General features: G+C 34.8%; 1 protein-coding gene across 1 annotated transcript; it reads right to left on the bottom strand.

Moving 5' to 3' along the window:
* Window positions 1–2,752: 2,752 nt before the first annotated feature.
* Window positions 2,753–3,596, bottom strand: LOC130051522 (uncharacterized). The gene is made up of 2 exons (XM_056153492.1): window positions 3,470–3,596; window positions 2,753–3,150 (listed from the first exon to the last, which is right to left on the bottom strand). Exons 1-2 carry the CDS (start codon window positions 3,594–3,596, stop codon window positions 2,753–2,755), a joined length of 525 nt encoding a protein of 174 aa, XP_056009467.1.
* Window positions 3,597–17,201: the final 13,605 nt, after the last annotated feature.

The following is a 17,201-nucleotide window of genomic DNA, read 5'->3' as shown; positions in this document are numbered from 1 at the left end:
AGTAGTTTATCTCATATAATACCTACAAATTTTGAAACTTTGATCAAATGCAAGTTTTCGTTCTACAGTTAAAGGTTTAGTTCGTATAAAATATAACAATTATGTGAATTATGTCGACGTTCCTAACTTTTGCAATAAGCTGTTTGTCACCATTTGTTCTGTTTTATTAATCCGGGTTATAAGAATCTTATGATAGATTAAACTCAGGTTTCTTTTGGAGATTAACAAGGGGCGGTTCATGATAAGTATATTAACCCTGGTCAGCACAATCCCCGTTGTGAATAAAGGTGCGACAATTGAAACATTTGTCTAACGGTCGGCCAAATATACAATCGAAAATACAGGTTCACAATCTGTTCGCCACGCAGAAACGTAGACAATTCGCCCAACAGTCAACTTGTCTCTATCTAGTTTTTATTAATGTATACCCCATATGAAAAATATCATATGATAGGAATTAATTTATTGCCAATATAAGGTTCCATTGTACTCGGATGCAGTACATATTCATAATTACATAATTCTAATCTCTCGTCTTCGCAAGTCCAGTGTCCAATTCGCTTACTCATGGCAATGGCAATGTACTTTACTCGCATGAGAGTTTTGCCGACTTCAGCCAAATACTTCTAAATTTAGTGACCTAATGTCAACTCTAACTTTTTCACACTTATGAATATGTAAATACATATGTAGTCACTTGCACATTGTGTAACATATATATGTAATTGTATATTAATTAAAGGAGAGGATTATATAAGTTTTGAATTTGTGTCCAACCCTTTTGTCTAAATGGCAGTAAAATGTTCTAATTAAATCACTTTTAAATTTAGTAAATTGATATTAACTTGCGATAAAGACATTCGTAAGAAAAATATGTTAGGACGTTTCGAAAATATTTGAAAAGTCACATTGGTGGTTAGCCGACAAGTACAGTTAGATTAGGTCAAGTGTGTTCAGAGTTTACGAGATAATATTTACATTCATTGAATCTTTACTCTTATGTTTCTTTTGAAATTGACATTGCTTTCATCATAGACCAGGATACATGTTTGTTGCAAACTAGATCGATCCGGTGTTTTAGTACCACCTGTCCGCGTACATGTAACCATGAACAAATATGGAGCGTCGTCAAGGTCAAAGGTTGCATTGGGTGTTTCGTTTAAAGAAAACTAATTTCAATTCTGAATATACATGAGAGTATGAACTGAATACTTCACGCTGACATCCTTTTCATTAAGCATTTAAAACTCGTTTTTTCCTGCAATTTTTGCGAATTAAATCTCCCATTTAACTAATCATAACACAGGTTAACAGGTAAGGGTCGTTTAGTTATCATTAAAGTTGTCTTTCTTGAAGTTCATGTTTTTCCCTTTATCTTATTTCTAATTCCGCGATTAATTTTATCCGGATCAATTGAAGGCGAAGAGGAAATTGATTTCTTCTTGTGTTCATTTCTTATTCGGGCAAGGACAACATATAATTAGCATATAAAACGATCCTAGCATCACCTGTTTGTCACAATAACATGTATCACAGATGTTATCACATTGTATGGCAGATGATATCACATAATCGCAGATTTCAAATATTATGAACGCCAACAAAAATAGGAAATAAATAAGACTTTCAGTAAATGATTATTTTATCACAGATTTAAAATATTGCCTGCGATAACCCATAAAAGCCAATTACATGTAAATGGCTTATCTCCCATTAGGTCCCTCAATGGTAAACATTTATTAGTCCCCTACCGGTTTGTATAACCGAAGGGGAATATAGCTTCTCCATCTGTCCGTCCGTCCCTCTGTCTGACTCTCAGTGTCCCATTGGATCCGTTATGCTTACGGTGATTTATTTGAAACTTTCAGTGTAGTTTCAGAATGACAAACTACAGACCAAGTTCGAATTTTGTAACGTTTGATGGACAGGTGTGAAGAAAATTGATTTTCATATTGCTACGTTTATATTCATCGGGATCGTGTACCGTAAAAGTGGGGCATCTGAATAGAGACAGACGACGAAACTCGGTCGATGATTGTGCAAATAGTCACTTCATTTATTTGATATCTCAAGCTCATTAATCGCAAAAGAACATATAACTTTTTGTAGTCGTTAATGGCCCTGTCACACTACATCACGACCATCACGACCTCACTACGTTCTATCATTTTTTTTAGATCGTGGTGAGATCGTAGTGCGAACGGCATGAATTTGTAATTTTGTCTGTCTTCACGATGTTACTGCGTCCTCACTACGCTCTTATCACGACTCCACTACGATTAAACTACGGCCTTGTTACGATTTCACCACGTTCTCACTACGTTCATCAAGTTCTTACTACGCTCCCACTACGTCCATCACGCTCTAACTACGCTCTTACCACGACTCCCACGACTGCAACACGAGTTTCCTACGTTTCTGCCACGATTATAACACGATCTTACTACGATTCTACCACGATCTTACTACGGTTCTACAACGTTTCCGCGCCGCTGTTGCCACGCTTTGCAGCAGCTGAATCAGATCCAGATTCAGTATAAATACAGCTCAGAACCTTCTTGTCATCCATTTGTACCAATATTTCCATTGTAAAAGCATGCCGCCAAAAACTGAAAGAGGTCGTGGTGGGAAAGGTAAAGGGAAAGGGAAAGGTGCTTGTTTGCATTTGCTCTCCAAAGACCTGGAGCAATATTATGTTGATCGTCTTCCATGTCCAGTAGAGCATTTTGTAAGGTTGGATATCGTGTTCTCATCAAGTTGTGCAGACAACACCAACGGTATCTGGGCCTTGCATCATTGTCGATAATAAAATTTGCCATCTCTGTGCTAATATCCCAAACGCGTTCTCCACAACACGTCTCCCCCTTGAAATTCTGTAATTAGTAATGGCTTGTTCTTTTGTCATACCTCGTATGGAATAGGGCTTCATCAAATAGGTTCTAAGTCCAAAAGCGTCATCACCCAAAATGAAATAAGGCATGTCCTGGACATCGTTAGGCATTGCATCTGGTTCTGGAAATCCAATACTTCTATCTTCCAAGCATTCTTTTAATTCAGAAGCGTTGAATATCTGGGCATCCGACATGGAACCATAACCACCTACATCTACCCATAGGAACTTGTAGTCTGCATCAACCAAGGCAAGAAGAACTATTGAGAAAAAAACCCTTATAATTATGAAACAATGTCCCAGTTTTTGGTGGACTTCTAACAGCAATATGTTTGCCATCTAATGCGCCACAAGCATGTGGGATGTTCCATCTTCAATTAAATTCCTCAGCAATAGCCCTCCATTCTTCTGGTTCTGTTGGACATGATATAACTTCGTCTTTATACTCTTGAACAATTTCTTTGCAAACATCAGGTATAAATGTGCATATGGTATTGCGTGCGACTCTAAAATTATACTGGAGGGTTGAATATCGACCGCCCGATGCCAAATGTCTTATGGTTATAGCCAGTTTTAGACCGGGTTCTAGAGCTTTTCTGAATGTGGTATTCTTCTTCTGAATTCGGGGTCCAACTCTATTCAATAATTCATCAAACATCTCTGGAGGCATCCTCAAAAAGTTGAAGAAGGACTGTTGATTCTCCATCCTCAATTCATTCATCAGTTGATCATAATGGTCAAACTGAAGTCTTCTTTCAACAGAAAGCCAAGGTCGTACCCAGCAAGATATACGCTGCCTTACGATTCTCCTCCTCCTTCGCCTAAGTAACAATATAGCAGCTTGGTCGTTAAGTGCCATATACTGAATATGCATCAACATCTCCATCAATATTTCTTGGTCTGGCCTTTCCATGATTCCAAAGAAGCAATGGTCATGTGCAACCTTTGTTCAGTTTTTATACCAGTGTGTGGGGGAGAACAGAACGTGATTCGGTCGTGGCTTGCGCGCTGTGAAATCGTAGCGAGGACGTATTAAGGACGGGATGAGCTTGGTAGAAACGTACTACAGTCTTCAACAACATAGTATGGACGTGTCGTGATCGTAGCGGAAGCGTGAAGAAAACGCAGTGCAAACGGGATGATCGTAATGAGAACGTAGTGAAAACGGGATGGTCGTACAGAGAGCGTAGTGGAATCGCAGTGCAGTCGTTTTCTTATGCATCACGATCCCATTACGATGCTACTACGACCATGCCGATCTAAATACGACCTTAGTACGTCCTTACTACGCTTCCACTACGATCAAATTTGACCACGACCGCACTACGTTTGTTTTGAGCATGTTCAAAGTTGCTCCACGACCATCACGACCATAAAGACCTTACTACGTTCTTACTACGACCTTACTACGACGTACCCGATCGCACTACGATCATCAATTTTTACATGGTCGTAGTGCGAACGTGGCCTAGTGTGATGGGGGTATAAGCGAAGTTGTATCAGTCGGCAGTACTCGATCTGATTTACCGCATTCCTGCAATCGAAGTTATTTGAAGTTGGCCGCGTTAAACAATTGATAAATTAAGTAGTATTACGAAGTCCTTTATAAGCAATTAAAATGCAAATATGAATGTGTGACAGTATTCCATATATTGTGTACTGACATTAAGAACTAACCCCTTATCTTATTTCATATATGCATGTTACAATTACTACTCCTTTGGTTATGTGGTCACGTGTTCAATAAAACTAGAAGTCATACTTCCGTTCTTTTAGCTTTGTTCAACGGGAGTCATTTAATGGACATATACATATGTGAAACAGAATGTTATGTCGGTGTCTTGTTTTTGTGTTTCATTTGAACGATTATTTCCCCCATGTAATTTTGTTGATGCAAAATCGGTGGCCCAAATTTGATGTGAACTGCATTGATACGTCGATGATGACGGAGTTTTTATAACGATAGTTATTATATAGCTAAGAAATAGTCTATTATAAAATCTGCGTAAAATCTAGAGAATTTATCAAACGTTAACCTTGCATTGCGTAAATTGTGTGCGCCCGAAACATTCCGAGTATGAGCGTTCAATATTGACGTTACCGTAACGACGTAAACAAGCCAAAATTTCAGACGACGGTCCTCCGAATCTGACAGAGCCAGTATTTGATATCATATTCATTTATATAAACAAGATGTTCTATGGAAATTAATTATGATGTCCCCATTCACAAAATCAGTTTGTTTCTTGCATTAACGACGGGTTTAATATTGAACAGTTTAAAAGAAATGCATGCTGATATTGCACACCTTCACCTTAGATGCCAATATTTATGAATTCTCGTCCATTTTGGAGTATTTTGAGTGAAAGGGGATATGATTTAATAACTAAATACTTTAGCTATATAATAAAAGGGTTATTGAACTTATATTGGTGAATATTGTCACTCGTTGGCTGTCAAAATGCACTCGCAAGCTCGTGCATTTTTACAGCAAAATCGTGCCAATATTCACCAATATAAGTTCAATAACCCTATATTATCAAATCCCGATGTGCGTTGCGCATTGATGAAAAAGTTTTCCGTCCAATTTTTCGTTGCATAAATGTATCAAAACAAGAATTAAAAGTTTTATTTCATTAACTTATATTTTAAAATAGAAAAACAAATAGTTTCTTTCATGAAAAAGCTTGAATTAACCTTTTTGAAATGGTGTGTAGGAATACATATACGTAACAATGAAAACAAAACTGGCTGTCCGTTCAGGTCAGGTACAGTTACTGTGCAGAATTAAATGGATTATCGAAAATACATCGCAAGATATAGAACATACATCACAAGATTATCGAATATACATCACAAGACATTAGTTTAAACAATATTTATTCGTAAATAATTCGATAATGTTTACAAACAATGTCTTATACATGAAAAAATTGAGAAACAAGCCAAAAGGCTTATATTAATCTCGCTCTAAATATCTTACAAGTAAGAGGTGAATGAAAATTCTAAGTAAAATAAGTCGTATACTAATTATTACAATACATGCAAAAAGAAATAGGAATAAGAGAGAAAAGCTGGAATTGAGTATTGGGAGAAAAAATAACACACGTTTATATCTATGATAACAAGACATTGAATATACATCACAAGATATAGAATATACATCACAAGATATTGAATATACATCACAAGATATAGAACATACATCACAAGATATAGAATATACATCACAAGATATTGAACATGCATCACAAGATTATTGAATATAGCAACATTTTACACGTCATATCCGAATGCTGAAATATTTCATCATTGTGTTACAACTAAGATTATGTACAATATCAAAAATATTGTTCTGTTTTTTTCTGCTGAAACATGCCATTACTACAAGGGGATTGTTATATGATTTTCATTTTTTAAAAAATAGATGGGTGCGAAAGGGGGGGGGGGAGGTCCGCGAATGTAAGTGCAATTGTGTTGAATTTGTGTTTTATGTTCACAGTTATACAAACTTGAAAGGTTTGCAACAAGACTTGAACATTAATGACTTGGAAAGATTAAGCAAGTCACAGTGAAGGCAACAGAAATAAATTGTATATAGTATAAAAATATTTCAATCACATTCATATATAATGTTAAACTTATAAAGTACCAATTTTAATGCACCAGATGCGCATTTCGACAAATAATGTCTCTTCAGTGATGCTCAACCGAAATGTTTGAAATCCGAAATAACGATAAACTTGCTAGAGCTATTTAAGGGAAAACCAGAGTGCCAAAAAGTGGAGTCAAATAATATGTTATAATGTCAAATAATATGTTATAATGATTTAATATAAAACCGATGGAGAAAACTAAAATGGGCTGTTTCAGCTGCCTAATTTCATTCCTGTACTGATTATTTGACAAATAGATATTGTTTAAATTCAACCTGATCAAAGCATGGACATTACAAAATACGAACATGAATGTAGCTGCGCTCGCTCAAACGGTAGCACCGTCAACATATTATCAACTGGTAATTGATACCAATAAAGTTTTTCCTTTGTACTCCTCAAGAGTGTTCTGCCATGTATATTAAGGTAATGCCATTAAATATATTGTAAACATGATTTTTAAATCGTAGTTGTGTTGCCCGTGTTTTGGCATTTACGATTTTAATTCGGGTATCCATTATAAGTATTATGTTTGAATAGTACTAAATAAGTATCAGACTATGTCATTGAATCGATGTTCTGTAATAATATAATCTTTTTATTTACATCTGAATATTATCGAATATCCATCAAGATTTATTGAATATACACCAAAAGAAGGTGAAGATAAGGAATAGTGATAAATCTCACAACTCCTAGAAGGAATACAAAGTTTATATTAAGATTTAGCACATAATATAAATCAAGATTTTCGGACATAAATAACAAGAAATCTTATTTTATCAGTATTAAAAAAAAGTGTTCGAGGACACGTAAATTCATGGGTAAATGTGACCCGCGAAATCAACGAACATCAATCCCCCACGAACAATGATGATTCCACAGTAACCCAATGTTGTTTAACAGGGCATTTGATTGGTCGGCGTCGACGTCCATCGACCTCTAGTTTATAAGAATCCCGGATGAACCATCAATAAACACTTTTACGGTCGTTGACTTAATATGTGTACAAATATAATCTAATGAGTGTCAGTAAAGCATAACGCTTCAAAGTCGGTGAAGCTTCACTACACAGATATTTTTATAAACAAATACATGTAGAAGGAAACCATACCGGATACTTACTATCAATCTAAGCCATTAATCTGGTGAAAACACAGCTGCAAACCAAGTATAGATTTATATATCCATAAGCTCCTCGTTAGTACCATTCAGTAGCATGTAACTGTATTTATATATTGAAATACAGTATGTATCTGATAAAATTCATGAGAGAACAATGTGCGCGTGTCAGTTATCCTAGATAATGTAAAGCATTTACAGAGATAATAGTTATGGAAAAACGTGGACAATTAGGAATTTCCAATCCAGTTTTATTTACGTTCTACTTTTTGAAATTTAATCAAAGTACTGGAGGTGCTGGGAAGTTGGTATTGATTGCTTTTCTGTTTTCCGCTACACTCAACAATTTTTCAGTTATCTGGTGGCGCTCAGTTTTTATTGGTGGAAGAGAGAACCCAGATACAATGTACCTGGGAAGAGACCGTCGACCTTCCGAAAGTAACCTGGGAAACTTTCTCACTTACCGGCTCGAGCGGGATTCGAACCCACACCGACTAGCATGTTTCCTAGAATCCTTGTCTGAAAGTACTGTACATTTCATGTACAAATAAGATAATACAAAAAATTTAGCAATATTTTATTGCATGGTAGGCCAATAACATTTTCCCCCAGGAACACCTTCAATCAATGGATACCATAAATACATATTAAATATCTTTTCTCAAATCAGAAGTTTAAGTGACAGACAAAAATAAGCATTTTAAAAAATGCTTATTTTTGTCTGTCACTTAAACTGTCTTCAAAATATACAGAAACTAGAGAAATATTTGTACTAACTGTTGATATAAATCTATTGCCATTGTTCTACATTATAGTCACGTGTCTATAGACGTCTAGTATTAATACTTATGTGCTAATTCTTTTCCCGGTGTCTTGTTGTAATTTATTTGCATGTATTGCCGTCATGGTACAGTGTTACAGTACATTTTTTTGTGTAAAACTTACTTGTGACCGTTTATTTGTCAATGATTTTTAACTTTGTATACTGTCTTTTTTGTTAGATATAGTGTCTGTACATTTATATATCGTAAAGCTCAAAACTGGTAAGCTTTATGTTAATGTACAAAGCATGCTACTCACTTTTCTTTTTACAATTATAGTGTAGCATTGTTGGATATATATCCTGTCATGCTCAACATGCTGATTTTACTTACTACCTCTCTCTCTATATGTTTCTCCTTCAATGCCTACTGCCATTTCCTCATGAATGCAATGCAGATGTGAACAATGTGCGGATGACTTTTCATAGATATAGTATGTTTTAGCGCTATAACCCCGAAAGAAAAAGTAGAATGTAAATATAAACAATAGGCCCATGGGCCACATCGCTCAGTTGAGTCAGTTTGGCCCTGCCATTGTTCAGCTGTTGTGCTTTTTAAAAGATTTTTATGCTCCCCGAAAAATTTCGGGGGAGCATATAGTCGCCGTCATATCTGTTTGTCCGTTCGTCTGAGCTCACATCTCTTAAACCTTTCATCAGAAATTGATATAATTGATCACAAATGTTTCTTGAGATAAGGACTTTTGGACTAAGGTCTTTCAAGGTCATTTGGAAAGATCAAGGTCACTCAGAACATGTAAAAGTTCCTTATTTCAACAGTTGTTTGGTTAAAATTCCCATCTTCTAAACCTTTCATTGATCATGACTGATCACAAATATTCCTTGAAACAGGGACTTTTGAACCAATGTCATTTTGGAAAGGTCAATGTCACTCAGAACATATACCTTATATAAGTAAACAGTTCTTTATTTCAACAGATTTTCAAAAGGGATTGATCATAAAGCACGCACATAAGTAATAGGTAAATGACTTTCAGACAAAGGTCAATAAAAGTTATTTTGTAAAGGTCAAGGTCACTAAGAACATAAACCTTACATATGAAAAAAATACTTCATCTCAACAATATTTCAACAATTATTGAACTTTTGGACCAAGGTCTCCTCTCGGTCATTTTGGAAGGGTCAAGGTCACTCAGATATATACCTTGTATACGGGAAAATTGCATTATTTCAACAGTTGTTGAACAGGTTTTGATCGTATATCACACAAATAAGTAAAAGGGAAATGGCTTTCCGACAAAGGTTACTCAGTCATTTTGTAAAGGCCACGTCACTCAACATGTGCCTTGTATATGAAAAAGAAACCTTCATTTCAGCAATATTTCAACAGTTATTGATCATTGTGCGAGTCATTCGTCATATGAAGTAGTTCATTGGTCAGATGCATTTAGGGGAGCATCCATCAGTCTTACTGATATTCTTTTGTTTATCAATTTTTATTCCCATGAAAAATTTTGACCCTATAGGATGACCCCAAAAGATCACAACATAACTGAAAATGAATTTACATAACAAAGAAATGCCTCAACACCAATGTGACTAACTGTGCTGTTCTGGATAAGGTCAAGGTCGCAAGGTAAATTAATCATGGTATGATATGAAGACCTTGTCATAAGTAATATATATATACAGAATATGAAAGCTCTATCTTTAATGGTTCAGGAGGTATTAGATAGTTAAAAATTTGATTTTAACAAACTTGAATCTCCATTTTGTCAGAAAGCTTTCATGTAAATTTGTATTTTCCTGGCCCAATAATTCATGATAGGATTGTTAAAGGTTTTCCCTATATATTCGCATGTAAAACTTTGAACCCCTATTGTGGTCCCACTCTACCCCGGAGGCCATAGTTTTAACAAACTTAAATCTCCATTATGTCAGAAAGCAGCTCTTCTGGCCCTGTAGTTCTTGAGAAGAAGATTTTTAAATAACCCCACTATAGTTTTGTGATTACCTCCCTTTTAAAGGGGACATGGCTCTTCATTTGAACATACTTGAAAGCCCTTTACCCAAGGCTGCTTTTTGCCAAGTTTAGATGAAATTAGTCCAGTGGTTCTGGAGAAGAAGTCGAAAATGTTAAAATATTTACACACACGACGGATAACAGGTGATCAGAAAAGCCCACTGAGCTTTCAGCTCAGGTGAGCTAAACTGAATTTTGATTTTGAAAATACATGAAGGTATGAACTTCAACGCTTCTCACTAAGATACTTTTTTATGAAGTGTTAACGCGCTTCATGAAGTATGCTGGCATAAAGCATCGCAGTGCATATGCCCTCAAAGTAAATGTTTAAAAACAGAACTTGTGTTTAGTGACATGTTAATTGTTTGCGCAACCGTTTTGATTCTTTTAAAAGACTTTATAGTTTTGCATGCTAAAATTTTGTACAGTTTTATTTACAATGAAATTTGTAAATATCAAGTATACAAGAAGTTATTTTGTGTGTGTGGTTATTATTATTTTACTGTATCAAAAACAGTTTATCACGAACTGGTTTGCATATTACTTGTGTAATATATGCAATAAAGATAAATAACTAACTAAAAAAAAAAAAAAAAAAAAAAAAAGAAAAAGAAGAAAAACTCATTCATTACCGTTATTTGTGTTTATGTGGTATCCCATTCTCAGATGTCTTTCCCTGATAATTTGCTGCAATCTAGTTGATACACGTCATGTTATTTACTTGAAGCATGTTACATCGAGATGCATTTAACATTTTCATGTAAAACTTCCTTCTATTTATTTTTACCGGTATGCCCCCTTTATACCACAAGGGACAATGTTTTAGACCCAAATCTTGGTCCCGTCCGTAGACCAAGTGTTGTCTGCTTAATGTTTGATCCAAGAACCTCATGCTTGATAGTTAGTATATCTAGCACTCGTACAGTGTTTTACCTAGAAAGAAGATGACCCATAGTGATTATTAGGTCAAAGGTCAGGGTCAAACAGAAAAACCTACAATATCGAAAAGTATTGTCTGCTCAATATCTTGAGAACTATTTGACACTAAGTATTGTTCTTAAAGAGTATATGACTGGTAATGTTTTTCAGATCACAAGGTCAAACAAATGTCAAGTTGAAGTTAATTTTGTACTTACAAACATGTTTTCGCCTATCAGTACTCTCAGTACTCCGATCGGGCTTGGTTCAAATTGGAAAAATCGCAATATTTCAGAATTTTGGCCACTTCGTGTCAATTCCTTTAAAAATATATTTCTCTGATACATCTTTTTCTAATTAACATGTTCCTGAAGATTTAGTCATTGACCTAAAATTATTAAGTAAAATGTTTTTAGTTTTCGTAAATATTTTTAACATAAAGGATTAGAACACCTATCCGAGCTAAGCTTGCAATCGATGCTTTCTGATAGAACACTTAGTGTAAAACACATATCAGTCTATTGCATTCAAATTACAGGAAATGACGAGAAAACATCGTCTTTATAGATATATGTTGCAATCTTACCAGTGTAGGAGTGTCCATAGTTAAAACTGCTCATGCTGAATTCAATTCATGTAAAACACGTAACAGCAAATGTACCAGAGAGTTTATGTTCACCTTTATAATGCGGGTAAAATTCTCTGTCGTTAATCATTCTCACAAATGAATGATTAAACAATATAATTGTTTTATATTTAGAAATTAAAATATTTTAATGACGACTTAAAGCCAATGATATAAAAAGAGTTATCTTTTTTTCATACAAAGTGAAACATCTCTGAAATTCTAGAATTTTAATTTGCATTATTAAAGTACTTTGTTTCCCGTGATTCATCTCTTTAATCTCTTTCTTCTTCTTTTTTTAAATGATCGTTTGATCAAACCACGTGTCTATCACCGGATATCGACAATGTGCTGTTTCATCAAGAACTTATATTCATTCTTTCATGAAATCAGATAGCAAAGTATACATATTTATGAAAGAGCGAAAGGCACATAGGAATAAGTACTAATAACTAAGTTTTTCTTTTTTGGCTTCCAATTGACGTATTTATGATAACGTTATAGGGTATACAACGTAAAGATATTAAATGTTACCAGTACCTGTACCCTAAAAAATATTTGTTTAATTATTCTGAATGCCATGGAAGAAATAGGTCAAAAGTTAAAGTTCATTCTTGACTAATTTAACTCACGGGTACATTGTATCTTTGTATAATGCATGCATTGCGTGCTCCCCCCACACATGTATCTCTCTCTCTCTCTCTCTCTCTCTCTCTCTCTCTCTCTATTTATATATATATATATATATATATATATATATATATATATATATATATATATATATATATACGATTAAGGACATAGCAGAGTAGATTCACTGTGCTAGATCATGTGCAGATCACTAAAGGGCATTGAGATATGCACAGATCGAAGAATTGGTGTAAAATAGTGCGCAGTATGCTAATAAGGTAGTTGCGTGGTCAACACTCGGTTCGTATTTTGAAATTATTTTAATCCATATATCTACAACTTTTTGTACTTTAGTTAATGTCTTTTTTAAAATATTTTTTTATTTCATTTATGGAACACCGTGGTATTGATATCTTAATTAAATTTTAACATATAAATGAAGCAAAGTGTACATTTAATATTTCAATGTATCAAAAGGAAAACATGCTTTAAAAAAACTTTTATCACAATTTTGTGTGCAATTGCCATAGCTAGAATAGATGAAAAATAGTACAATAAGTGCTAATATCAAAGTGGTCAAAGTAGAATACACAAATCAGTTTACGGACAAAGTAGTCTCCTTCACTGATGCGAGAAAGTAGTTCAATTCAGGTTACTATCTTGAACCATCGATACCACGGAATATGAAGTTAAACAGATTTACAAAGGACGATTGTACAAGTTAGAGGGAGTATATGGATTAAAAAAAAAGAGATGTCCAGTGATCCGTATAGATCAGACGTATATTCCAAGTGCACTCAGTTTTTTCATCGAATTTACATCGGATCAGAACATCAGACCCTAGTTCAGAAAGGTTCAGCACCTTTTCTATCGTCTAGTAACCTGGGAGAGAGGTCCTAGCTGTCTCTCTGTCTCTCTCTCTGTCTCTCTCTCTCTCTCTCTCTCTCTCTCTCTCTCTCTGCGCGACATTCACTATGATGTTTCCCTAACAACGAGTGACCAGTGCGCTAGACCACTCGACCATTTAGGTTTTCTGCATCCATCCATTCACACGCACCACGTGCGCGCCTGTTTTTTGTTTTTGGTTTGTTTGGGTATTTTTAATCGCACACCCACACATAAAATAATTCATACCATGTTATTAATACTTTTGAATACTATCAATATATTTCACAACATGTAATCTGATTCACTTCCTACTTTTACCTACATTGATATTGGTGAACTAGTAAGCCAATATGATGAATTTAGTGCATGCTTGTCAATAATTCAATACCTTCAGATTCATTCGCTTTAAAATTAATAGAAATAATTGAAATTTTTCATTCTAGTTTTTGTTTTGTTTTGATAAATTGAGGTTTGGAAATAAATATGGCTTTCACCCATTCCCCTTCTACTTCGATGAAAAATGCTTTTAAAATATGATGTTTAATTACATGTATGTACACTCATATCAGTAAAGGCTGCAGGAAGTTTTGTGCAGTGTGTTATTTCGTGAAAAGAAAAGTCGTCCAGTAGCTTTTTTTTTTTTTTTTTTTTTTTTTTTTTAGATTTTCAAATATGAAATGAAGAAAAGATATTTTGGCAGTGCAGGACCACTACCTCAACATGCAGTAGTATATATTGCTATCTTTTTTGTACAGAGTTCTGATATACATGTAAATGATAGATCTTCATATTACTTCAGTACTGCTCTACATGAATTCATTATGGTTAAAGGTACATACGCTCCAATTTTCATGGTAGATTTTAATGAAGATACCAATACGTCGGTATTCTATGAATAATTCAAAACAAAAACTTTATTAAATATGCATACAAAAATATACGGTTGTAGAAATAGTTTCAAAAGGCAGTCTGTCATTTTACACCCATGTATGTCGAATGCTGATTATGTGAAGTCTGTCTTTTAAACATATCATATACGTTATTTTCCAACCAATTCTATCTAACTACCTTTTAGTGTTTTACACATGATCTAGCATAATGGAGTTAGTCTGATAGGTCCTTATTCCTATATGTCGATGAACATACCGACGCCATTATGTTCTTTCCGACCACGTGTGAGGAAAGCGCGCACAATGCATGCTACATGTAGTACATCATACAAAATGTCCTAGAGAGTTAGTCAAGAATGAAGTAAAATATTTTTTTTTTTCGTTGGATATAATATTCCAATAATTTTTCAATCAATGAAAAAGCGTGTAACATGTAAAATTAAATGATTTGTAGATCACTGTTCGATATCTTTCATCTTTCATACTTATACTTGACATGAAGATTGCTTATATCTTGATTCCTGTAGATGTGTAAATATTATATGTGAACGGAGGGTATGTCATGACACTGAACAAAACGTGAAGGTCATCTGCTCAAGATCAGTTGAGTGGGAGAAAGAATTTGAATATCTTATACCAAGGTTATTTGAACAGCATCACGGAGAGAAAATGTTTTAACTGCATCATTTTGCCCAGGCTTTATCTTTGTAACATTGATGTTGCTGTTGACATTTGGTGTGTTGATCCACAATCAAGGTTATTAATAACAGGTCAAGGTAAAAGATTGACCAGCTTTAGGCTTGATGCCTTGATGGTATTTTCACAAAGTTTGAATGGTTATGGTTTCAGATAATAATTTACGTGTTATTCCATTCAAACGTTAGAATCATTACTAGTGACCTTAAGTTTTACATTAATGACTGTCTAGGTAACTTATGCAAAAGTTATAAAACCCTTAGAGTAATTGAATTTTGTCATATTTTGCAGATGGATGATGGCACAGAGACTTTACAGACTCTATCCCGAAATAACATAAATGTTCTCTGTCAGTGAAGCATTGGACTTGTACAGGTATTTAGTAGTGCTTTAGTCCCCTAAAAGGAGACTGCACTCATAAATTTCCAACAACGTGTCATAAAGCTGAAAACCATCGGTTTATTTCACGTTTTAACTTGTTGGACCATAAAACAAATTTTGAATCCTGTGTTAAAGATACTTTACAATAAATTCAGTCGTTTGGTGTCACACGACCCAACCCACCCCAACGTCCATACAGACATTTATACAAATAAGAAAAATAGCTGTCTATTGCACAAGTGTCACTACAATATACCAAATCTGGGTCTGAATACTGGTTATTCTACCACGGTTATTGCAAAGATCAAAGGAATGCCGCGGTCATTATTCTGCGATATACCCTCATACGTAATAACTAATTACTAGTATGGGAAAATTGATACACATCTCGCTTGTACTTGTGTTTTGCTGATACAACAATAAAGTAACTGATAATTCAGTTTCATAATCGTAAAATATCAATCCACATATGTTGCAAAACTGAAGAATATTTGTCATTCTATGTAAACCAATCGTCTGCATTCCGAGATCGATACACATGTAAGGAATGAGAGTACCAAACCCCCGTATGCGTAACCCGGACGCAGTTCACCCAAGATTGAGCGGAGGTATAAATGTCTAGGTGTTGCGTGATTGGCTAATATCAAGAGTGAAATTATTTGGAATTGAAAGAAATATTATAGAGGTTCAAATTAATTGTCAGGATGAAAAATTATCGCACAAAATCGAGAAATGACTGAGGAAATTACCATGGTAGGGGTGTGCTTAAAATGAAGTGTGTAATTTACTGCAGATTGCTATGTGTTTTAAAAAAGTACAAATATGGCCTATAAAAGGCACGGGACCCTATATATTTTTGTCATTTTTTATCAACACTTGGAATAAACTTTGAAATGTTTGCGGTCATTTGTTTAAAATCGATATAGTTAATTAGTGAGAGGGCCAAAGGTTAACATTGAGGTATATGGGAAATGAATTGGTACTCTTTTCCCGTAAAGAAGTTGATGCACCGCCAAGTTACGCTCTTACACGTAGATGTATGGACTGTGTATTCAAAGCAGTTGATATGATCCGTCAACATCAAACTAAATTCTTGAATTTTTTTTCCAAAATATATCTAGTATACCCCTACCATCTAAACTTATTTGTCAGCAAAAAAGATGTTGACCTAGTCCGTTTCGGAAACTTGCATGATGTCACGTAGCTGTATAGGTAAACGATCTGCTGTATATTTCTGAGCGGTAGTAGAATAGAAATAAAGTTCTTGTTCTCGTGGATTATGCACGCTATTTGATTAAAACCAGATCTTTGATCCGCTCCGATATTCTGATATCGCTAATAACCCAACCTTTGATCTGCTCCGATATTCTGATGTCATTAATAACCAGACCTTTGATCCGCTCCGATATTCTAATGTAACTGATAACCGGACCTTTGATCCGATCCGATATTCTGATGCCACTAATAACCTAATCGTTGATCCGCCCTGATATTCTGATGTCACTAGTAACCAGATCTTTGATCCTCCCTGATATTCTGATGCCACTAATGACCAGATCTTTGATCCGCCCTGATATTCTGTTGTTGCTAATAATCAGATATTTGATCCGCCCTGAAATTCTGATGTTGCTAATAATCAGATATTTGATCCACCCTGATATTATGATGCCACTAGTAACCAGATCTTTGATCCCCTCCCAT

The sequence above is a fragment of the Ostrea edulis genome, chromosome 2 (genome assembly GCF_947568905.1).
Source record: "Ostrea edulis chromosome 2, xbOstEdul1.1, whole genome shotgun sequence".
NCBI lineage: Eukaryota > Metazoa > Mollusca > Bivalvia > Ostreida > Ostreidae > Ostrea > Ostrea edulis.
The sequence above is the reverse complement of the archived record's forward strand: the minus strand, read 5'-3'. Positions and strand labels throughout refer to the sequence as shown.